General features: G+C 45.3%; 1 protein-coding gene across 2 annotated transcripts in view; it reads left to right on the forward strand.

Annotated features, from left to right (window-relative positions):
* OPA1 (OPA1 mitochondrial dynamin like GTPase) overlaps nt 1-24918 on the forward strand; it is a 255182-nt gene that overhangs the window by 150741 nt on the left and 79523 nt on the right. For both annotated transcript variants that reach the window (XM_063916412.1, XM_063916413.1), the window contains 7 exons: nt 4094-4170; nt 5658-5823; nt 7466-7618; nt 13925-14033; nt 22734-22813; nt 22893-23033; nt 23389-23505. In XM_063916412.1, the coding sequence (XP_063772482.1) occupies nt 4094-4170; nt 5658-5823; nt 7466-7618; nt 13925-14033; nt 22734-22813; nt 22893-23033; nt 23389-23505 (843 nt within the window). The remainder of the gene's footprint in view (nt 1-4093; nt 4171-5657; nt 5824-7465; nt 7619-13924; nt 14034-22733; nt 22814-22892; nt 23034-23388; nt 23506-24918) is intronic.

Here is a 24918-nt window from a genome sequence, read left to right on the forward strand (position 1 = left end):
GCAGTGCCACTCCTAGATGGGCCAGGTGTTTGTGTCGGCCACTTGTGTCGCTTAGCTTAGTCACACAGCCACCTTGGTGCGCCTCGTTTTTTCTTTGCATCATGTGCTGTTTGGGGACAATTTTTTGGAAGGGCCATCCTGTCTTGATTGACACTGCAGTGCCACTCCTAGATGGGCCAGGTGTTTGTGTCGGCCACTTGTGTCGCTTAGCTTAGTCACACAGCCACCTTGGTGCGCCTCTTTTTTTCTTTGCATCATGTGCTGTTTGGGGAGTATTTTTTTGAAGGGCCATCCTGCCTGACACTGCAGTGCCACTCCTAGATGGGCCAGGTGTTTGTGTCGGCCACTTGTGTCGCTTAGCTTAGTCACACAGCCACCTTGGTGCGCCTCTTTTTTTCTTTGCATCATGTGCTGTTTGGGGACTATTTTTTTGAAGGGCCATCCTGCCTGACACTGCAGTGCCACTCCTAGATGGGCCAGGTGTTTGTGTCGGCCACTTGTGTCGCTTAGCTCAGCCATCCAGCGACCTCGGTGCAAATTTTAGGACTAAAAATAATATTGTGAGGTGTTCAGAATAGACTGGAAATGAGTGGAAATTATGGTTATTGAGGTTAATAATACTATGGGATCAAAATGACCCCCAAATTCTATGATTTAAGCTGTTTTTTTAGGGTTTTTTTGAAAAAAACACCCGAATCCAAAACACACCCGAATCCGACAAAAAAATTTCGGTGAGGTTTTGCCAAAACGCGTCCGAATCCAAAACACGGCCGCGGAACCGAACCCAAAACACAAAACGCGAAAAATTTCCGGTGCACATCACTACTATTTATGCATGAAGTTGCTGGGGAAGATGGTGGAAGATTGTGCTGGGTTGGTCAGGGTCCAGCAATAGCCAGAAGTCTTAGCTGCTCGGCCCCCGGCTGTGCACGCGTCTGTCCTTGAATTGGTGGTTGATTCCAGAAAATCTCTGCAGGGGCGGGTTTTTGGCCACTCTGTCCTGTGTCATAATTACCACAGATATCAGCACCTTCACCTGGTGGGCTTTTTGTGGTGCACAGGAGTCTTTTTCCTTTCTATAAATATTTTGGAACTCCAGGCCATTTGCAGTGTGCTGTCCGGGGCTCAGTCAATTCTCTCAAACTGCCTGGTACGGATTTAATCTGAAAATGCTATGGCGGTGGCATATGTCAATGATCAAGAGGGCATCCAGAGGGCCAGGGCAATGGTGTAAGTGGCTGAAATATGGTCTTAGGCGCAGGCATTTCTGCTGAGAAATCTAGGCCATGTTCATTCAGGTGGTGGACAATGGAGAGGTGGATTTTGTCAGAAGGAATGTGATTCTACTAGGAGAATGGACAGAGGTCTTTGACCGGCTGGTTCAGAAGTGGACCTCATGGCCTCTTGCCACAATTGCAGGGCTCCCCAGTTTTGTGCACAATACAGGGACCTGAGGCAGTTTGCTGTGGAAGCCATGACCGTTCCGTGGTCATTCGATTTGGGGTATCAGATGTGTCCTCTTTCATCTTTGCTCCATGGGCTACAAGTTGTGTTACACATAACGCGTGAGTGGCGTGTGACTCTGTAGCATCAGGCGTCTTTTTTGCGTTTTTTCCATGAAAATGCATCATAGATGCAAAATGTAATAGGACACACGACCAGAACCTGCTGATTAAAATTGTATGCAGAATGCCTATATTCTTTGTGAATTTGCATACGAAATGCTATGCTACAGTGTTTTCTTGGAAAACGCTGTAACGTTGCATGTCAGATGCAGATAGAGCCGCAATTACACACAGAATATAGGCATGCTGCATATCTTCAGCAGAAACTGCTCATGCGTCCTATTGCATTGCATTGCGTCTAAGATACATTTTTCGCGGAAAAAGACGATCAACGCTATCGAGACCCGCTACGGCATGGCATGACTTCAAGGGCTGATTAGCTGGACTGCAGCAAGGATGTTAGAGGACTCATCTTTATGTCTTTTTTTTTTTTTTAATGTTGCCTCGTATTGTCAAGCGTATTCAGGCATGGGATACTTGTGATCCTGGTGACTCTAAAGTGGCCCGGTGATACTGGTTCGCTAACATTCTCAAACAAGTGGTATGTCCTTGTTGGTGACTTCCTTTACATCTAAATCTGTTGTAGCAAAGTCCATTTCAACACCAGGACTTTCTTTAGCTGGCTTTAATGATTTGGCTATTGAAGCTTGTATTTTATGGACTTAAGGGTTTTCTTCTAGTGTTGTACAGACGGGTTGGGTAGAGGAGACCGGCGGGTGGGATCCCGGCATTCAGCATACCAACACCTGGATCCCGCCCGCAGAATGCTGACGAGGAGGGCGAGCACAACAAAGACCCTTGCGGGCTCGCTGTGTTCGCCTCAGGTTCTATTCCCAATCCATGGGTGTCGTGGACATGGGAATAGTACCTGTGGGTCGGCATTGTGGCTGGCAGCATTTAGAGTGAGCGGTATTCTGGCATCGACATGCTGACCACTGGGATCCGCTCTGTGGTATCATAACCGCATCCTGTACAGACCATGTGGCAAGCCAGAAAATCTTTTTGGGCTAGTTACTACTGTAATGTGTGGAAGTTTTACATTCTGTGGTGTGAAAAGAAAGGGTTCCATGCTTCTGCTTTTCATCTTTCCTGATACTTTGCTTTCCTTCAAGATGCTTGGAGGTCATTCCCTGCCTGGGTTCACTGAAAGTGCAGGTTTTGGTGCTATTTATTAATTTTCAGCATCGGCTGGCATTCTTCTGGAGGGTCGTACTTTGTAGCAGGGTGTTTTGCATAATCCGCCTTCCTTTGTCCCTCAAGTGGCTTCATGCGATCTGAGTCTGGTCCTGTTGGCTGTTCAAAGTGCACCATTCAAGCCATAAGAATCGGTTGAGCTTGAGTTTTTTACCTGGAAGCTTGTCCTACTATGGTCATAGTATCAGTATAAGGTTGTGTCGTCTTTTCACATTACTGTTGTGAGCGGCGACCAGCTCCAGATTGGATATCATACTACCAGTGTGGTGAATTCTTCCTGGACTGTGTGGTCTGGAGTCTCTGTGGAACATTGAGTTGTACGGCAACCTGGTCCTCTGACCACTCCTCCACCAAATTATATCGGCTTCCGGATTTTACATCGGCAGCCGGTTTTGGTCCGAAGGTTTTGTGATCAGGTTATCTGAGTGTACCCTCACCTAGGGGAAGCTTTTGAAGCAGAATTAACGTACTGAACATCCTTAAAATCGTTTTCTCTTATTCAATCTGGGGGACACAGCGTTCCCATCCTTAAGCTTAGTTTTTGTTCATTGATTTGCTCTTGCTGGTTTTGTAGATTACAGTGTATTGTTTACCCTTGGTTTAGAGCTACTTTTAAAGTTGTACTGATGACCAGGGGTTGCAGAGGGAAGGAGTTAGTTTAATAAGTTCCAGCTCCTAGAGTCTCCTCGAGCAACCCTTAGTCCAGTGTTCCCCACATGGAGTCAGAGAGGTTTTTTTAGAAAGTAGTCCTGAAACAATTAAATTAGGACTGCATTATAATTCATGCCATATTTTCTGTTGAACAGGTTATGACGTTATTTAATGTGACTGCTACCCAAGAATTTCCACGTAGAGGGAAACCTAAATATAATAGTAATATAATTATTTATATTCTGCCTTTCTCACTGATTCAGAGCACATTAAATATTTAGCAGCCGTCTTCGGCACACTCTCTTGTTAATCTAGGCCAATCACATCAGTCCTTGATCCATTGGAGCTTACAGTCTAAATTCCTTAACACACCAACACATATAGTACATAGAAAAGTCAATTTTCGGCAGAATCAATTAACCCACCAGTTTTTTTGCAGGTTTGTTATAGAAACTTGAGCCTGTAGCATGCCATTTGCTAACTTTTGTCATATGTAATAATATTTTAATGTAGCTGTTTTTCATATTTAATTACACTGTAGCACTTTACATCAATGTATTATGTATCTGGTATCTAGATATCTGGTTTTATACATTTAGAATACAGTATGTAACTTGCTACATTTTTATATTTTTGTTTATTTTTATTATTATGTATTCTCTATATTGTTTCTTTTTTTTAAGAATGAACTTTTTGAAAAAGCCAAAAATGAAATCCTTGATGAAGTTATAAGTCTTACCCAGGTTACACCAAAACATTGGTAAGCATTTCAAATGTTGTTACCTTTGCCTTATGACGTGGTTATATAATGAAGCAGGTTCATTATGTGCTTTTAACTTGTTAAATTGGAAGAGGACTATATTCCGCAGCTGGCTATGGAGGTGCTGTTCCTGTCCTGCAGTGATGCCAAGCTAGGCGAGCCGGTTTGGTTGCAAACGTTGGCTTATTTAGTGCAAGTTCTAGTTAAATTTCTTCTTCCTTAGAGAGGATTCTGGAGAATCTCCCTTCAGTGGTGAGGTCATGGAAGCATAACGTTTTAAGGAAGCAGTCCTGTACACTATAGGGAGTACAGAATACAGCGAAACAGGCCTAGCCTTCCAAGTAACTCGCAACCAATCCCTCAGACTGTTTATATGTAAAATGGGATTTTCAATCTACACAGTGGCAGTTCTGGTGGAAGCCCGTCTTTTCCCTATCAGTGGTTCAGTTCTGCAGATTCCTGGACAATAATCATCAGGGATCAGTGATATATCTCCTCAGAATTCACCCAGCTGTGTCAACACTACCAGCTATTCTTTAGACTAGGAAAATTATAGACCCTTAGAGAGTCTATTTATATATTGCTAAGAGCAGGGGGAGGGAGTTTTTATCTAAATCTATTTTCATTGGGGTAAAGGGACGCATTCACGGCCCAATTTGGGAAGAGATGTGTGCTGAGCGTGTGTGTGTGTGGGTGTGGGGGGGGGGGGGCCTCATTTCACCCAGTGGGTGAAATGAGTGACTTGCTAGAGGCCAATCTAGCACCACCGCGCATCGCTACCGCTCAGAGGGTACACACACTGAGTGATCACTGCTTAAAATCTAAGCAATCTAGTCAGATTGCTTAGATTTTAAGCAGCGATCGCGCCGTGAGTACCCCCCTTAACTCCTTTTGGAGAGTGTTGTTGTTTCTCTCTCTTAGGAGGTAATTCCAAGTTGATCGCAGCAGGAATTTTTTTAGCAGTTGGGCAAAACCATGTGCACTGCAGTGGAGGCAGATTTAAAATGTGCAGAGAGAGTTAGATTTGGGTGTGGTGTGTTCAATCTGCAATCTAATTTGCAGTGTAAAAATAAAGCAGCCAGTATTTACCCTGCACAGAAACAAAATAACCCACCCAATTCTAACTCTTTCTGCACATGTTATATCTGCCCACCCCCCCCCCCCACCTGCAGTGCACATGGTTTTGCCCAATTGCTAACAAACTTGCTGCTGCGATCAACTCAGAATTACCCCCTTAGTTCCTTTCTTTCTGGTTCTGTAATGCCGGGCTCAGTCAGAAGAATGATGGAGTTCCCAATAGGATGAGTAGACCTATATAGATGAGCATGGTGCAAATGTTTTAAAAAGCCAGTGTCCTGAAGGAGGCACTATATCCCCATGATTCAAGTGTTCCCCAATAGATTTAGAGAAAAAGATTAAATGGAAGCATATTTGCACACATAGTATGTTCATACACATTCTCCATTCTCATGTTTGATTTCCAACAGGGAAGAGATCCTCCAAAAAACACTGTGGGAAAGAGTATCCACTCATGTGATTGAGAACATCTACCTTCCAGCAGCGCAGACCATGAACTCAGGCACTTTCAATACAACCATAGATATCAAGTTGAAGCAATGGACTGATAAACAACTACCTCATAAAGCAGTGGAGGTTATACAATAATTAGATAATATACAAGCTTTGTGCTGCAGCGCTTGCTAGAAATAATGATATGTTTCCGTATAGAAAGAACTAACCGTCCCAAACACTGTGCTGGTTGTGAAGTAGTTGGAGCTAGAATGATGCATGGCAACTGCACAAACAGCCAATGCTCACTTGAAAACTGCTGTCCTTGGAATGCAGGAGATAGCATGGAATTGTACTTAGATTGAGATGACTACAGTTTGGTATTCCTTCCCTTGTAGTACATTTTTATTTTTTTAATGCTCCTGCAGTTTCTTTAAGAGATATGAACGTGAGCTGGGGCTAGAACAAAGCAGTGGCTAATTAGAATATTCATCTGGTCAGGACCAACCTCTTACCTAGTCCAGCATTTAACTCCAGTAGAGCATCTGGCAGGTTCTCTACACATTGCTGGCTAGGTAATGGGGAGTATTTTCACACCAGATTAAATAACACTTATCAAATATTAAGAATGGATTCCCCTATTTTATACACACTTTTCACTAATAGTGAAAGTTCCTAGACCCCCCCCCCCCCCCCCCCCCAATTTTCTTTATTGTTTTGGTTTGTGATGAAATGAAGCTTGCACAATGATAGAGCAAGACGGCCAAAAGCAAGGCACTATGGGCCTGATTCAGGTCCCAATGTAGGTCTGACAGCAGACGCATGTGACAGAAGCAGTACAGGTCCTGCGTTGTCGGACACACTACGACTGTAGACATCAAGTGATTGACAGTCTGCAGCCGTTTGGGGACGGCGTCAGAAACCTTTTAAAAAAACAGAGGCGTGTTGCCTCCGATTTGTGGGAGTGTCAAGATCAGGATTGGAGGAAAGGTGTTTTGTTAGGAATTTATAAAAAGTATCTTAAAATGATACACAGACCTACTGATTGGCATTTTTATGCACCCCTAAATTAGAGCACATGTTTTGCTGAAAAACACTTGCGCTGTGTCATTTTTTCGATGTCATAGAATAATGCATATAACAGCCATTTGACACATTTTAAGAACACCAAATCATTTTCTTATGGTCACTAATAGACTTCTATACTGTTATCCAGTACTAGTATATAGCTATATAGTTAGATTTTTTTGGGGGTACAGGTAGATTTCCCCATTTTTACCTAAACTTAACACTGGTTTTGCTAGCAAGAATTATCGGACAAATTCTGTTTTCACTCCTTTCTAATTAAAATGTCAGATAAACAGTAGTGCACACAGACGAGAAATTAAGTTACCAGACGATGAGCGCGAAAAGTTAACATTAAAAAATCCCAACAAAAAACGCATTTCGCCTGCAATTGAATTCCCCCCTTAATATTGTTACAATGACCAATTATACTTTAACAAACACCACTGCAAAAGAAACAGCGACAGATACATGCCTTGATGTGAAGCAAAGTTCATATTAACTTAAGAGCATTGTTCTCACATGTTGACACTTTTGCATTTAATATGTAGAGCTAATTTTTTGTCTGAGACAGATTTGCTACTGTTACTATGTATATTTGCTTTAAAGCAGAGAGAGCACACATTTTACATTTAAGTATATTTTCATGTTCTCTGTAATTTATAGAAGGATATATTCAGCCTTTTATTATGTCACATAACGTGTATCTTGTCCTGTTTAGGTGGCTTGGGAAACCCTTCAGCAGGAATTATCCCGTTTTATGACCGAGCAGAAGGGCAAAGAACATGATGACATTTTTGATAAGTTAAAGGAGGCAGTAAAAGAGGAGAGCATCAAGAGACATAAGTGGAACGAACAAGCAGAGGATAGCCTGGTATTTTCTTTTAATACATAGTAACATAGTTTCTAAGGTTGAAAAAAGACAATTTGTCCATCGAGTTCAACCTGTTAGTGATCTGCTACACTGAAATATTATTAAGACTAATTTCTCTTACGTCCTAGAGGATGCTGGGGTCCACATTAGTACGATGAGGTATAGACTGGTCCACTAGGAGCCATTGGCACTTTAAGAGTTTGAGAGTGTGGGCTTGCTCCGCCCTCTATGCCCCTCCTACCTGACCCAGTTTAGAAAATGTGCCTGGAGGAGCCGGTCACAGCTAGGGGAGCTCTCCAGTGCTTCTCTAGTAAAAGGTTTTTTACAGTTTATTATTTTACAGGGAGGCTGCTGGCAACAGCCTCCCTGCTTCGTGGGACTAAGGGGGGGGAGTAGTGTCCGCCCTAAGGGGTCTGAGCCACCTTCTCCGCTGACAGGACACTGAGCTCCTGAGGGGATTAATCGATCGCCGCCACAGGGGATCGCTCACCCCGGCAGCATGTCGCCACCCCCTTACAGAGCCAGAAGACTTGTAGCGAGTTAGTCACGGGCCCCCTAGCAAGCGGGGAGCCCGTGTGAAGATGGCGGCAACAGGGTATGGAGCGCAGTACTAACTGTGCTCCGGGGCTCAGCGGTACATAGTGCGGCGATGTGAGGGGCGCCCTGAGCCAGTGCCTACACCCTACACTGGTCGGCAAGCCTGTCAGGGACCCCGGATCACTGCCAGCACATACCTCAGGCCAGTATAATGCAAACAGCGGGAAGCAGCGCCATGAAAAGTGGCGGAGCTTCTCAGAGCGGACCCAGCAGCGTTCAGCGCCATTTTCCCTGCCTGCAGAGACGCTAAAAGGGAGAGCTGTCCTTCCTCATCAACTCCAGCTATCTTGTAATGGTACCAGGGGGTAGTAGAAGGGGGAAGGAGGCTGTGTACAGACAGTGTAACCTAGTAAGGTACACAGTCAGCGCTGGGCAGTGGCTGTTCTCTATCCATGAAGCGCTGTGTGTGGGTTGGCTCCAATCTCTGTGTCTCTCTTGGCATTCTTGGGGGGAAACTCTGTCTACCTTTCCCTGTGTGTGGTGTGTTTGTGGTCTCCATTAAGCTATGTCCTGGCTGTGTTAGCACAGGTCCCAGCAAGGGAGCCCGAGTGGTTAGCCTCGCTTAAAAGCATGATTTCTCAGATTTTTACTAGAGTTGCACAAAATGAGTCTGCAACTCAGGTTTTACAGAATTCTATGGCTATTTGGTCCAATTCTGTTGCCTCAGGGCCCCCTGACGTACGCTCCCAAAAACGTGCTCTTGCCCTAATTATGCAGGATGACACGGATACCGATTCTGACACGGCAGACGGTGATGGGGATGTACTGCGGTGCGCGGCATCTCTTGCAAAAGGGGTGCAGTTGATGATAGAAGCCATTAGTGATGTGTTGAATATTGCTGATACAACACCTGAGCAGGTTGAGGAGGCTTACTTCACAGACCATATGAAAGTCTGGGAAAACCCGGAGAAAAAAATTCAGATCCCTAGAAGGGTTCTGGTTGCTTTCCCTTTCCCTGAGGAGGATAGGAAAAAATGGGAAAAACCACCCATAGATGACACGTTTGTATCCAGACTCTCAAAAAAGGTGGTTTTACCTGTCCCAGGATCTACCACGTTAAAAGATCGGCTGGTCGCAAAATTGACGCTATGCTCAAATCCATATACACTGCTTCAGGGACGATACTACGTCCTACTATTGCCTGTGCATGGATTTCCAAGGCTATAGTAAAGTGGTCAGGCACGTTACTTGAAGATTTGGATACAATGGATAAAAGTGAAGTTGAATTGTTTTTACGTTACGTTCAGGATTCTGCAGGATTTATGGTGGAATCCATGAAAGACCTGGGTTCGATGGCTGCAGGTATATCTTCCATGTTTGTCTCAGCTCGCAGAGGACTTTGGCTGCGCCAGTGGTCTGCCGACGTGGAATCCAGAAGAGGTGTGGAGACCCTACCCTACACAGGTCAGTCTCTTTTTGGGGAAGCGTTAGATGCGTGGATTTCCACAGCTACCGTGGGTAAGTCATCTTTTCTTCCCTCAGCTGCACCGGCTACGAAGAAACCTTTTACTTCTCCTGCACCACAGTCCTTTCTGGATACTAAAGCAAGAAAGGCCAAGCCGTCCAACACCTTCTTTAGGGGAGGTCGGCCAAAATCCAAGAAACCTGCAGCCGCGGGTTCCCAGGACAGAAGCCTGCTTCAGGTACGTCTAAGTCCTTAGCATGACGGTGGACCGCGCGGCTTGGAGGTAGGGCCGGTGGGGGCGAGACTCGGGCAGTTCAGCCACGTCTGGGTGTCATCCGGCCTGGATCCCTGTGTACAGGATATTGTGTCTCAGGGGTACAGGCTGGAGTTTCAAGATCTCCCCCCTCACCGGTTCTGGCTGATAGGGCTGTCTTACAGGAAGCCATCCAAAAGTTGGTGGAGTCACAGGTCATTGTACCCTTTCCACCCCATTTACAAAACAAGGGTTACTATCCGAACCTTTTTGTGGTACCAAAACCGGATGGTTCTGTCAGGCCCATTTTGAACTTCAAATCGCTAAACCCCTTTCTGAGGGAGTTCAAGTTCAAAATGGAGTCTCTAAGGGTGGTGATATCAGGTCTGGAGGAGGGGGAATTCCTGGTATCCCTGGATATCAAGGATGCGTACCTCCACATTCCGCTTTGGCCGCCGCATCAAGCTTTTCTCTGATTCGCACTGTCCTTTTCAGTTTCAGGCCTTGCCATTCGGTCTTTCCACAGCACCGAGGGTGTTCACCAAGGTGATGGCAGAGATGATGGTTCTCCGCAGAAAAGGGGTGAATATAATCCCGTATCTGGACGATCTACTGATAAAGGCATCGTCCAAGGAAAAGCTGTTACAGTCCATTGTTCTCACGACTCCTCTGCTCAGGGAACACGGTTGGATCCTGAATCTTCCGAAATCACATTTGGAACTGACCAGGGGGTTGTCCTTTCTGGGAATGATCCTCGACATGGAAGTGCAGAGGGTATTTCTTCCGGAGGAGAAAGCGTTGGTGATAGAAACAATGGTCCGGGATTTCCTGAAGCCAGTCCGGGTCTCTGTTCATCAGTGCATTCGCCTTCTGGGGAAGATGGTGGCCTCTTACGAGTCTCTGTAGTATGGGAGGTTTCATGCTCGGCCCTTCCAACTGGATCTCCTAGACAAGTGGTCGGGATCTCATTTACACATGCACCAGAGGATACGTCTGTCGCCAAAGGCCAGGATTTCACTCCTCTGGTGGCTTCAATTACCTCACCTTCTGGAGGGCAGCAGGTTCGGGATTCAGGACTGGATCCTTCTAACCATGGATGCAAGTCTCCTGGGCTGGGGCGCAGTCACTCAAGGGGAAACCTTCCAAGGAAGGTTGTCAAGTCTGGAAGCCGGCCTGCCGATAAACATTCTGGAACTAAGAGCTGTCTACAGCGATCTTCTCCAAGCGGCCCATCTTCTGAAAAACCGGGCCATTTAAGTGCAGTCGGACAATGTAACGATAGTGGCTTACATAAACCGACAAGGCGGAACGAAGAGCAGAGCTGCAATGTCAGAGGTATCAAGAATCATCCTCTGCGCAGAAAAACACGCGTTGTCGCTGCCAGCAATCTTCATTCCGGGAGTAGACAACTGGGAATCGGACTTCCTCAGCAGACACGATCTCCAGGGGAGTGGGGTCTCCATCCGGAGGTGTTCAGGGAGGTAACAGATCTTTGGGGTGTACCTCAAATAGACATGATGGCCTCTCGTCTCAACACGATGCTTCGGCGATATTGTTCCAGGTCGAGGGATACACAAGCCGTGGTGGTGGACGCCCTAGTGACTCCGTGGGTGTTCCAGTCGGTGTACGTGTTTCCTCCACTTCATCTCATTCCAAAAGTTCTAAAGCTCTTAAGGAGAACAAGAGTTCAAGCGATCCTTATTGCTCCGCACTGGCCAAGAAGGACTTGGTACGCGGATCTGCTGCTAGAAGAGCCATGGCCTCTTCCTCTTCGGGAGGACCTGCTGCAGCAGGGGCCGTTCGCCTATCAAGACTTACCGCGGGTACGTTTGACGGCATGGAGGTTGAACGCCAGATATTAGCTCTGAATGGCATTCCAAACAAGGTTATTCCTACCCCGATACAGGCTAGGAAAGGAGTAACGTCTAAACTTTACCATCGTATTTGGAAAAAATATGTATCTTGGTGTGAGTCCAAGAAGTTTCCTATGGTGGAGTTTTAGCTGGGACGGTTTCTCCTCTTCCTGCAAGCAGGTGTGGATATAGGCCTGAGGCTGGGATCCGTGAAGGTCCAGATTTCGGCCTTGTCCATTTTCTTCCAGAAACAACTGGCTGCCCTCCCTGAGGTTCAGATCTTTTTGAAGGAAGTTCTGCACGTCCAACCTCCCTTTGTACCGCCTACGGCGCCCTGGGAACTTAACGTGGTGTTGCAGTTCCTCCAGTCGGACTGGTTTGAGCCTCTACAGGAGGTTGAGGTCAAGTTTCTCACATGGAAGGCTGTCACTTTGTTGGCCTTAGGTTCTGCTAGTCGTGTGTCGGAGTTGGGAGCTTTGTCCTGTAAAAGCCCATACTTGATCTTCCATGAAGATAGAGCTGAGCTCCGGACACGTCAGCAGTTCTTTCCGAAAGTTGTGTCGGCATTTCATATCAACCAACCTATTGTGGTGCCAGTTGCGACTGACTCCTCAATTTCATCAAAGTCCTTGGATATTGTAAGGGCTCTAAAAATCTATGTGAAGAGAACTGCTCGTCACAGAAAATCGGACTCTCTATTTGTCCTGTATGATCCCAAGAAAATTGGGTGTCCTGCTTCTAAGCAGACGTCTCTTGCTGGATCAGGTTCACTATCCAGCATGCGTATTCTACGGCAGGATTGCCGTGTCCTAAGTCTGTTAAGGCCCACTCTACTCGTAAGGTGGGTTCTTCCTGGGCGGTTGCCCGTGGTGTCTCGGCTTTACAACTCTGCCAAGCGGCTACTTGGTCTGGGTTGAACATGTTTGCAGAGTTCTATAAGTTCGATACTTTGGCCTCTGAGGACCTAAAGTTTGGTCAATCAGTTCTGCAGGAGCTTCCGCGCTCTCCCTCCCGTTCTGGGAGCTTTGGTACATCCCCATGGTACTAATGTGGACCCCAGCATCCTCTAGGGCGTAAGAGAAAATAGGATTATAATTACCCACCGGTAAATCCTTTTTTCGTAGTCCGTAGAGGATGCTGGGCGCCCGCTTCATTTTCCTGCAGTGGTTATCTGGTTCAGTACAACTTTGTTTGTTTTTAGTTGAGTACTGCCTTGTTAAGTAATGTTTCATTGGTTGCTGAGTTTCAAGCTAGTTAGCTTGGTTTGCCTTGTATGTGTGAGCTGGTATGAATCTCGCCACTATCTGTGTACAATCTTCTCTCGAAGATGTCCGTCTCCTCGGGCACAGTTTCTAGACTGAGTCTGGTAGGAGGGGCATAGAGGGAGGAGCCAGCCCACACTCAAACTCTTAAAGTGCCAATGGCTCCTAGTGAACCCGTCTATACCCCATGGTCCTAATGTGGATCCCAGCATCCTCTACGGACTACGAGAAAAGGATTTACCGGTAGGTAATTAAAATCCTATTTTTAACTGGGGCGAACGTTTATCCATAAACTTTTAATAACACCATAACCCTGTATATCCTTATCCATTAGGAATTTCTCAAGCCCATTCTTAAAAGTAATGACTGAGTCCGCCATTACTACTCTCTCAGGCAGGGAATTCCAAATACGTATTGTCTGTACTGTAAAGATGTGTGATTAAAGTATTTTATACCACCAGTGGCTTTCCATGTTGACTGGGAGCCAGTCAAAAATGCTTTAAGCAAATTGTCATTCTGCCTGTTGAATTAACAGAGATGTAATTTCCGGCTGCTCATTTAAATGTCAATCAACAAATAGAACACTTGGAAGAGTTCCTCACTTGTGTTTTTGTATATACAGTAAGACTGTATATGCAATGGAATACTAGCACATTTTGTGACTGTATCCGTTTTCATATGTAATGCTTGGCAAGCTCTGCCCCAGCCAGGAAAGCCCGCCAGAACGGACAGTGCCCCCCCACCTTGCTTTGTTAGTATAAACTGATTGCCTTTTGGCAGGGAGGTATAGAATGGGAGCAGTTTAAGATTCAAGTTAAGTGCCTACTGTGGCAGGAGCCCTTGTACTTCAAGGTATCGGTATCCTGCAAAATGGAAACCTACAAATTGATTTAACTTAAGTACAAAACAACACTTTTTACTTTGTTTTCTGTTTAGAGAGTCATCCAGCACAATGCGTTAGAGGACCGTTCCATCTCAGACAAACAGCAGTGGGATGCCGCAATCCATTTCATGGAGGATACCTTGCAGAGTCGCTTAAAAGATAGTAAGCTTATATTTTTTTCTCTTGTGCAGACCTTTCCAAAAAAAAATCATCCGTTATGAGATATATTATTATGAGATGTATTAAAATTACCTACAAATTACCTACAAATTCTTAAAGATGCTCCGTGATGCACCCTTGTGAGACCCAGGTATATTTTAATCCAGATTTATTATTGTAGTAAAACCCTATTTTTTCTCGGATTTTATTGATCTTTCATTCTATATTAACCATTTCCAACTTTGACAAATACAGTAACATAGGATCTGTAAGGCGCAGAAAGTATGTGCTGGCTGGGTCCAAAATATTACCCTGCACAGTTCTGTAAAAACTGTTTCAATTGGCTCTTATATTCCCAAATCCATAACTTCCCAATAAACAAACGTAATAGGTTTACAAGTAGTCTCATAAACACCTCACCCTCAGATACACTGCAGCAATATAAACAAACACCAAGGCCTATCCTATTAGGTGTGATCCTTTTTCATCCAATTAAAATGCGCTATCAGTTATAGACCATTTTTATCATCCTAAAAAGGACCCGAGATTATGCCGTAATACATGGGATAAGCGAGTTATTGTGGAACCCTCGGTTCGTTATAGCAGATTATGCATCGGGTGCCTGAGGCATCTGAAGCATAATCCCTGATAAGTGCCATGCATCGGTACTAATTGGATAGCCCTGGCCATATCTATTAGTTGCAGTAAATTACTGCAGCAACCTGGATACCAGCCCAAATATGAAAATCATTATATCTAAGCAGAGAAATCAAATATGCAGTGAGGAAGTATAAAACCTACTTCCTTCATTCCAAACACAACATTTACCTTCTGCAATATATCTAATTCTTATATTATCTGTTTAAACTACAGTGTATCTTCATCCACCGCTCAGAAACCCAGGTATGGTGCTCATGACACCAGGTTATATCTTGTTGAGCAATAGAACTGAATAAAGTCTCATCTTCAGTATTAGCTGTTCGCATTAGATTTGCTGTGTTTGGGTAAAGGGAATCGTTTGTATAATTATAAGGATGCTGTCTGATATTACAAATGATCCTTCTAGATATCAACTATTACCATTGGTCAACTGTGATTTGTGAAAGTGACTCCTTTCTCATGAAATTTGTGCTTGCTTGGTGTGTGCTTTCATGATTTTTGACATTGATCCCTCTGATCCATTGATTAATTTATCTTATTGTGTTTCTCTAGCATCCATAAGGGATATTGGGGAGACTTGGTACGATGGGGTATAGACGGGGTCCAAAGGAGCCGGTACACTTTAAATTTCCATCAACTGGGTGTGCTAGCTCCTCCCCTCTATGCCCCCTCCCACAAGCAGTTTAGAAAAAAGTGCCGTCAGGAGAGGACGCACACACTGCAAGCTCCAGAGAGTTTTCTTCAATTTCCTTTCAATCTTTGTTTGGGCAACAGCATACCTGCACCGTGGGAGTTAAGGTCACCGGACTTGCGAGGTGTCAGAGCCGCTTCCCCGCTGCAGGACCACCGTCCTGAGAGGTTGTTGTACAGCAGGGCACTGCGCCTTTGCGGTCATAATCGCAGCACGCCGCACACCCCTAATGATAGCCTGAAGGTGACATCAGTGGTGAGTACAAACCAGGGGCCCCGCTATAGTCCCTTGTGTACACTGGCAACGGTGGGTAAAACTAGCACTTGTGTGATGTTTTTTACTCATGGGGAGACCTTTGCCAAATATAAATATAGCTGAAACTCCGGCGCCATTTACAGGGGGCGGAGCTTCCTCAGAGTGGGACCAGCAGCATTTTGGCGCCTTTCTCTGCTTACAACAGCAGCAGCAGGCACACACAGCTCCTCCAGACACTCGGGATACGCAGGAAAACTGGTACAGGGATGTAGCAAAGGGGGAGAGCCACTATTGTACACTAATCTGTGTCCTGAAAAGGACAAAACACTGGTGTTTCACCGTGGTATATCAGTTTACAACCTCACTGGGGCTGTTTAGCTTGGTGTGCTGGTCCCTTCTCTCTGTCTCCCTCTCACATACAGTAATGGCAGGCTTGCTATTCTAGTACTTGTGTGTGTGTGTGTGTGTGTGTGTGTGTGTGTACTGTCTACAAGTGTTGTTTACTGTAAACATGGTAAAATACCAATTATGCAGTGTATGTCACACCAGATTCTCTCCTCCTGCGTCAGGTTCATTATCATGTGAACAATGTAGTCAGTTCTCTCAGCTCAGTGAGGGGACTGGGGGGTGAGGATCACGAGCCTTCCTGGCCTAGGTGCCATTGAAAACATGATGTCAGATATGTCATCTCAGCTTACTGCTAATGCTCAAAAAACTCAACAGTTGCAGCAAGCTGTTGCAGGCCTGGCTGCAAGGGCAGAGCAGTGCTCCCTCTCTAATTCAGGATCACAAAAACGTGGGTTACCTGCTTTACTCTCTGATTCAGATGCAGAAATACTGGAGGGGGTGAGGAATTGGAACTTATTACTGGGGATTCCCCTTCTACACAGGGTATTGAACCCCTCATTTTGGCTATACAGGACGTATTAAAACTCCCTCTAGAGGACGCTGCATCACAGCAGTTGTTTTTCTCCACACAGAACAAGCGCAATGTCACTTTCCCTGATTCTGCAGAGTTAGATGACCTATTTAAGTTAGCCTGGAAAAATCCAGATAAAACATACCAAGTGTCAAAATGGTTGTTACACATTTTCCCATTTGCTCCTGAAGGCAGAAAATTCTGAGAAGAACCCTCGGCTGTGGACTTATCAGTCTCTCACCTATCTAAATAGGCGGTACTACCAGCTCCGGGCTCCTTCACCATAAAGGACCCTGGGGATAGAAAGATAGAGATTACACTGAAGTCTATCTACACAGAAGCGGGTACAGTATGTAACAAAGACCAGCCATAGCAGGTTGCTGGATGTCTCATATGGATAAACAAGAAATGCCAACTGCGCTCAAATATATTTATATATTAATTAAAATCAATATCAAAAATACACATGTACATAAACAACTAAATAATATGATCTAGCACTACTGGTGCCAAACACACAATATAAAAAACTGAGCCTTAATAAGCCACTCTCTGTCAGTGATTTTTCACTTGGGGCAGTCTTTATGCAAAAGTAGCCGATAAACAGCTGATTGTTGGAGGATGATGATAAGTCCTGCAACGCATGCGTTGACGTGCAAAAAACAGGTATCCAGATGAAGGAGGATATTTACCAAGTCCCTGGTGGTAATTCAGCCGGGTATCCCACCTGGCGGGGTTCTGGAGCAATCTCTCTATCCCACGCAACGAAGATGGTGGTTCTCCCTTTATTAATGTCCACACCGAAGGGACTGGAATCTCCGGATGGTAAACAGTGTCCTGTATATCACTTGCAGGAATCCTCAGAAGTGCCCAGGTCAGAGGGGGGCCACACCTCTGACCTGGGCACTTCTGAGGATTCCTGCAAGTGATATACAGGACGCTGTTTACCATCCGGAGATTCCAGTCCCTTCGGTGTGGACATTAATAAAGGGAGAACCACCATCTTCGTTGCGTGGGATAGAGAGATTGCTCCAGAACCCCGCCAGGTGGGATACCCGGCTGAATTACCACCAGGGACTTGGTAAATATCCTCCTTCATCTGGATACCTGTTTTTTGCACGTCAACGCATGCGTTGCAGGACTTATCATCATCCTCCAACAATCAGCTGTTTATCGGCTACTTTTGCATAAAGACTGCCCCAAGTGAAAAATCACTGACAGAGAGTGGCTTATTAAGGCTCAGTTTTTTATATTGTGTGTTTGGCACCAGTAGTGCTAGATCATATTATTTAGTTGTTTATGTACATGTGTATTTTTGATATTGATTTTAATTAATATATAAATATATTTGAGCGCAGTTGGCATTTCTTGTTTATCCATATATATGCTTTTGGGGTGAACAACTATCATCCCGTTTCCAACAGCGGCTTAGGAAACCAGCTCAGTTACAGCGCCTGTTGGTTTTTTTTACCATTCATGGTAAAGAGATTTACTCTTTTCCTGCTGGATGTCTCATGCCATTCATACATGGGCTACTCAGAATCAGGAGGGCATCTCGGGGGATATGCGCCTGGTCACTACAGTGACTCTCCTGAAACAAATTCAGGACACCGCACGCACCTGTGTGACTCGCTCAAGGAGATAGGCAATATTAATGCTAGGACCACTGCTATGGCAGTGTCGGCGCACAGGGCTTTGTGGTTGCGTCAATGGATAGCGGACGCAGAATCTAAGCGCAGTGTTGAGTCTCTTCCCTTTTCGAGGGAATGGCTCTTCTGGGTAGAATTGGATACGTGGATTTCTAAAGTTACTGCAGGGAAATCCACATTTCTCCCATCTGGGGCCCCGCCGGCTAGGCGTTTCTACCCGGGGCCGTCTACTCGGTCCTTTCGGTCTAACAGGTTTAGATCTAGGGCCAGGGGTGCCTCCAACGCAGCTAGAGGCACCAGAGGTAAGACAAGAAAACCGGCGATCGTCAGTTCTCAGGAGAGCACCGGCACAGCTTCCACTAAGGCCTCAGCATGACGGTGCCCACCCACCCCGAGGGGATCTCGAGGTGAGGGCTCAACTGTGTCACTTCAGCCATCTCTGGGAAGGTTCCTGCCAGGATACCTGGGTCAAGCACATCATTTCTCAGGGCTACAAGCTGAAGTTTGACAGTGTTCCTCCCAAACGCTTTTTCAAATCAAGCTTACCAGTTTTGGAGGATACGTGTGTTACGCTGCAACAGGCCATCCTAAAATTGGTCCAGTCCCAAGTCATTGTTCCACTGCCACTGCAACAACAGGGAAAGGGTTACTACTCCGACCTGTTTGTGGTACCGAAACCGGACAGTTCAAGATGGAATCCTTGCGAGTGGTGATTGTGGGTCTGGAAGAACGGGAGTTCATGGTCTCCCTGGATATAAAAGACGCTTATCTCCATATCCCAATTTGGCTACCTCATCAGGCCTACCTGAGGTTTGCCCTGCTGAACGATCACTACCAGTTCCAGGCGCTACCCTTCGGCATATCCATGGCTCAGAGGGTGTTCACGAAGGTGATGGCGGAGATGATGTTCCAACTCCGGGTCTAGCGGGTCAATGTTGTCCCTTACCTGGATGATCTTCTGATAAAAGCAAGATCCAGGGAACTTTTTATTGCTCCATATAGACTGCACTATCCAGCTTCTGTCACACCATGGGTGGATCCTAAATTTACAGAAGTCCCACCTGGAGCCGACTTAGAGGCTCCTGTTCCTGGGAATGTTGCTGGATACTCTGGCCCAGAAAGTGTTCCTCCCAGAGGACAAAGCGAGAACACTTCAGGAGATGGTCCGCATGGTCTTCAGGAGATGGTCCTACTCAAATATCCATCTTTGCATAAGATTGTTAAGGAAGATGGTAGCCTCATACGAGGCGATCCAGTGTGGAATGTTCCATGCCAGAACTTTTCAATTGAATCTCCTGAACAAGTGGTCCGGATCACATCATCAGATGCACCGGCTGATACGGCTGTCACCTCAGGCCAGGATTTCCCTCCTGTGGTGGCTGCAGTCCTCCAACCTACTGGAAGGTTGAAGTTTCGGGATTCGGGATTGGATCCTCCTCATGATGGAGGCGAATCTGAGAGGATGGGGAGCTGTCACCCAGGGGGCTCAGTTCCAGGGCAGGTGGTCAGCCCACGAAGCCCCCCTTCCGATCAACATTATGGAACTTCGGGCGATCTACAATGCTCTGCTTCAGGCCTCTTCTCTACTCAAGGATCACGCGATCCAAGTTCAGTTGGACAACACCACAGCAGTGGCTTACATAAATCGACAGGGAGGGACAAAAAGCAGAGCCTGCATGCGAGAGGTGTCAAAAATACTCCTCTGGGCTGAAAGAAATGCAAGAGCAATGTCCGCAATCTTCATTCCGGGAGTGGACAACTGGGAATCGGGCTTCCTGAGTTGCCACAATCTCCACCCTGGAGAGTGGGAGCTTCACCATCAGGTGTTTCAGCAGATCATCGAAAGGTGGGGCTGCCCACAGATAAACATGATGGCTTCTTGACTCAGCAAGAAGGTTTGTTGGTATTACTCATGAACCAGGGACCTTCAGGCGTTGGCAGTAGATGCAATGACGTCGCCTTGGCCTTACCAGCTGGTCTACCTGTTTTCTCCGATTCCATTGCTCCCAAGGGTGCTCGATCGAATCAGGAATCAGAGTCCAGCCAATTCTGATTGCCCCAGATTGGCCTCGGAGGGCATGGTACGCGGATGTCCTGGATATGTCCGTCGAAGACCCTTGGCCACTGCCACTAAGAAGAGATCTTCTTCAACAAGGTCCGTTCGTCTACCCGGACTCATGGCGGCTTCGTTTGACGGCATGGAGGTTGAGCAGAACATCCTAGCTCACAAGGGCCTTTCCAAAAAGGTTATTGCTACCATGGTTCATGCCAGGAAACCTGTGACGTCAAAACACTATCATCATCATCATATCTGGAGGAGATATGTCTCTTGGTGCGAGGAACGCACATATCCGCCTGCGGAGTTCCACTTGGGACGTTTCCTGCAGGCTGGTGTGGATATGGGCTTATGTCTGGGTTCCATTAAGGTCCAGATTTCTGCCCTCTCAATTTTCCTCCAGAAGCAGTTTGCAGTATTGCCAGAAGTTCAGATCTTCTTGCAAGGGGTGCTTCACATTCAACCTCCTTTTGTGCCTCCCATGGCACCCTGGGATTTGAATATAGTGTTGGAATTTCTACAGTCCTCCTGGTTTGAACCTTTGATGACGGTAGAAGACAAGTACCTCACGTGGAAGACAGTGATGTTATTGGCCCTGGCTTCTGCTAGGCATGTCTCAGAATTGGGGGCATTATCGTGTAAAAGCCCTTACTTGGGAGGTCATTCCGAGTTGTTCGCTCGCAAGGCGATTTTAGCAGAGTTGCTCACGCTAAGCCGCCGCCTACTGGGAGTGAATCTTAGCATCTTAAAATTGCGAACGAAGTAATCGCAATATTGCGATTACACACCTCGTAGCAGTTTCTGAGTAGCTTCAGACTTACTCGGCATCTGCGATCAGTTCAGTGCTTGTCGTCCCTGGTTTGACGTCACAAACACACCCAGCGTTCCCCCAGACACTCCTCCGTTTCTCCGGCCACTCCTGCGTTTTTTCCGGAAACGGTAGCGTTTTTTCCCACACGCCCATAAAGCGGCCTGTTTCCGCCCAGTAACACCCATTTCCTGTCAATCACATTACGATCGCCAGACCGATGAAAAAGCCGTGAGTAAAATTACTAAGTGCATAGCAAATTTACTTGGCGCAGTCGCAGTGCGGACATTGCGCATTAAGCGGAAAATCGCTGCGATGCGAAGATTTTTACCGAGCGAACAACTCGGAATGAGGGCCTTGGTCTTTTATGAGGACAGAGCGGAGCTCAGGACCAGGCAGCAGTACCTGCCGAAAGTCGTCTCTGCGTTCCACTTAAATCAACCTATTGTGGTTCTGTCAAGTTCTGGCACTTCTGCTCCTCCGGAGGCATTGGATGCTGTGCGAGCCTTGAAGATCTATGTCAAGAGAACGGCTCGGATCAGAAAGACTGATTCCTTATTCGTGCTCTATAATGCACAGAAAAAGGGTTGCCCTGCTTCGAAGCAGTCCATTGCTCGTTGGCTTAGGCTTACTATCCAACAGGCCTATGTGTCTGCAACCTTGCTTGTTCCACAGTCTCTGAAGGCCCACTCTACAAGGTCAGTGGGGTCTTCCTGGGCGGCTGCCCATGGAGTCTCGGCCTTGCAACTATGCCGAGCTGCTACCTGGTCGGGGAAGAACATCTTTGTGAAGTTCTACAGTTTCAATACCCTGGCCAAAGAGGATACCCAGTTTTGGCAGGCAGTGCTGCAGAAGTCTCCGCACATTCCCGCCCGTTCTGAAAGCTTTGGGACGTTCCCATCGTACTGTGGGCCTATTTCAGAGTTGATGGCAGCAGCAAATTTGTTAGCAGTTGGGCAATACCATGTGCACTGCAGGGAGGGGGGCAGATATAACATGTGCAGAGAGAGAGATTTGGGTGGGGTGTGTTTAAACTGAAATCTAAGTGTAAAAATAGAGCAGCCAGTATTTACCCTGCACAGAAACAAAATAACTTTGCTGCTGCGATCAACTCTGAATTACCCCCTAAGTCTCTCCAATATCCCTTATGGATCCTAGAAAAAAAATAGGATTTTAATTACCTACCGGTAAATCCTTTTCTCGTAGTCCATAAGCGATATTGAGCCCCCACCTCAGTGCGTTGACTTTTCTGCAGGTTCTCATTTATATGGTTACCTATTCAGCTGTTGCTGGTCGTTTTATGTTAGTGGTGTGCTGGTGTATCCTTCTCTCAAGTATGTCCTTTCTCCTTCGGGCACTGTTTTACCTATAACTGCCTGTGGGAGGGGGGGCATAGAGGGGAGGAGCCAGCACATCCAGTTGAAGAAATTTAAAGTGCACCGGCTCCTTTGGACCCCATCTATACCCCATTGTACTAAGTCTCCCCAATATCCCATATGGACTACGAGAAAATTTACTGTTAGGTAATTAAAATCCAACTTTCTGCCACATCTGTCCCTATTCATTCTTTACTGTCGTACCTCTAACTGTTTACATGACTGCTGCAGTTGATTTAAAAGCCTTTTTTTTTAGTTTATCTCCCTAATGCTAGATTTATATTTACAGCTGAATCAGTCATACGTGATATGGTAGGTCCAGATTGGAAAGAGAGATGGTTTTCTTGGACTTTTCGTGCTCCAGAGCAGGTAAGTTCAGGTGACAGGAAAGTCTAAACTATGTGTTAACTGTTGACCTTTATCTGAAACATCTGTCTCCCCACTAAAGACCATACGGAATGAAACCAAAAATGAGCTTGAAAAGATGCTGAACGTTAACGAGGACCACCCAGCATATCTGGCCAGTGATGAAGTCACCACTGTCAGAAAGAATCTAGAAACCCGTGGTGTAGAGGTGGACCCAGTTTTGGTGAGTATCAGATGGAGATGGGTAGAATTAATTTGTTACTTAAAAATGACTTTGGCACTTTACAAGATAGAATGTACACATCACCATTGCAAAATAAACCGTATTGTACTGCTGAAACTAATTCCAACTGTTAAAAGTGCTTGTAAACTCTATTCAAAAACTGTGAGCAGATAAAATTAATGTTAAACACCCACAGACTTGTTACTAGGTTGCCAGTCTCCGTGGCTACTTCTGAAATGAGAGCTGGGTTTAGTGTTAAAATAAATGTAAAAGTTTCTGCTGACAAATCACTGTGTTTAACAGCTCATGAATGACCTTGCATAAACTATCCTACTGTACTTGTGTACCTGCCCAGATCAAAGACACATGGCACCAAGTTTACAGAAGGCATTTCTTGAAATCTGCTCTCGGTCACTGTAATCTTTGTAGAAGAGGATTCTACTACTATCAGAGACATTTTGTAGACTCAGAGGTAAGATATTTGTCATCTAAAGTGTGATTTTACTGAGAGAGTGCACGATAACCAGTTCCAATAAAAAACATTGTTAAGGTTTTAAAGTCTACCTGACACCTGCACACAATGGGGGAAGCCATTTTGTTATATGAACCAGTGTTCAGACTGTTAATTAGCTACAAGCCTGTGTCTCAATGATGCCACTAGTTGCTTGTCAATTAATAGGCTTTGTTTTGGGTGAATATTGAGCCCATTAAATGGGTTCTTTCAATGTGCATATATAGGGGTTATGCATCAAGCCTTTCTTCTATAAACAGCCTGCAGATGGTCTCTGTATTTGTGTGGCTCTAGTAAATAAGCTAAATTAGCTTTACAATAATAATGTACTGCCTCTTAATTCCTTTATTGTTCAAAAAGTTTTCAACAGCACCCTGATCTTAGTTATTGCTACATCTCCAAAACAAGCATAGAATGGAACATAACTTTTCATTAATGTTGCCCCTTTTTCAGGTGCTTACGCCACATCTGAAAAAGGCGAATTGCGCCCAAAACATTGTGTTCTTTTCTGTACTTGTATCAATAAACATATGCCTCATCGCGATGTGTCACTAGCCTTACTCCTGTGTGTAGAAAGTTAGTTGTACTGTAAGTCTGCTCTGGTTGAGATGACTATACAAGCTATGTGAAATGCCAGTGTTATAAAATGATAAACCATTTATACTTTGGTAAAATAAGTTTTCAAATAGATTTTCTACAATACTTATAGCATGACCCCTACTAGTTTATAGGTTAAGGCCATTAAAATATATGCCCTCTGATGTAATAAACTCCAATGTTGCATATACTAGATGGCATCTTGGAAGTAAATACCTCCTTTCTTGGTCTTTTCTTTGCTGCCCTTCAATTTTTGCCCAGGATCAGCTCCACAGTATGGTGTGCTTGATGTGTAAATGGACGTCAGAAGTGACAGACTGTGTTGCTGGTCCATTAGAAACGCAGCACTATCTTGTAAAACATGTACTTTATTTTAGATATAGTCATAAGACAACAAGTGTTCTTGCTGATGTGCACTTTATCATGTACAAATTACAATCTTTGGAACTACTTTGTGCTGTCATCCGTTAAGAGGAGTGTGTGACGGCAATATATTTTCTTCTCTCCAAGTTTTTATTTTAAGAACTTGTGATTACCTCTGGCTGATCCTGTAATAGAAACCTTAAACATGCCACACAGTTGATGGAGACTGAAACAAGACTAGGCTAGTCCTTGGGAAAATACTTAACCTGCCACTCCCTGGTGTTTAGGTGGCTCCAGATCACGTTATGTGCAGATGGAAATGTACATAAGTTACATAGACTTAACTGATTTCTGTTCATACACAGAATACAATTGAGAAAATGAATAATGTTATAGCCCATCTTTTTTTTTTTG

This window comes from Pseudophryne corroboree, chromosome 4 (assembly GCF_028390025.1).
Source record: "Pseudophryne corroboree isolate aPseCor3 chromosome 4, aPseCor3.hap2, whole genome shotgun sequence".
In the NCBI taxonomy this organism is placed as follows: Eukaryota; Metazoa; Chordata; class Amphibia; order Anura; family Myobatrachidae; genus Pseudophryne; species Pseudophryne corroboree.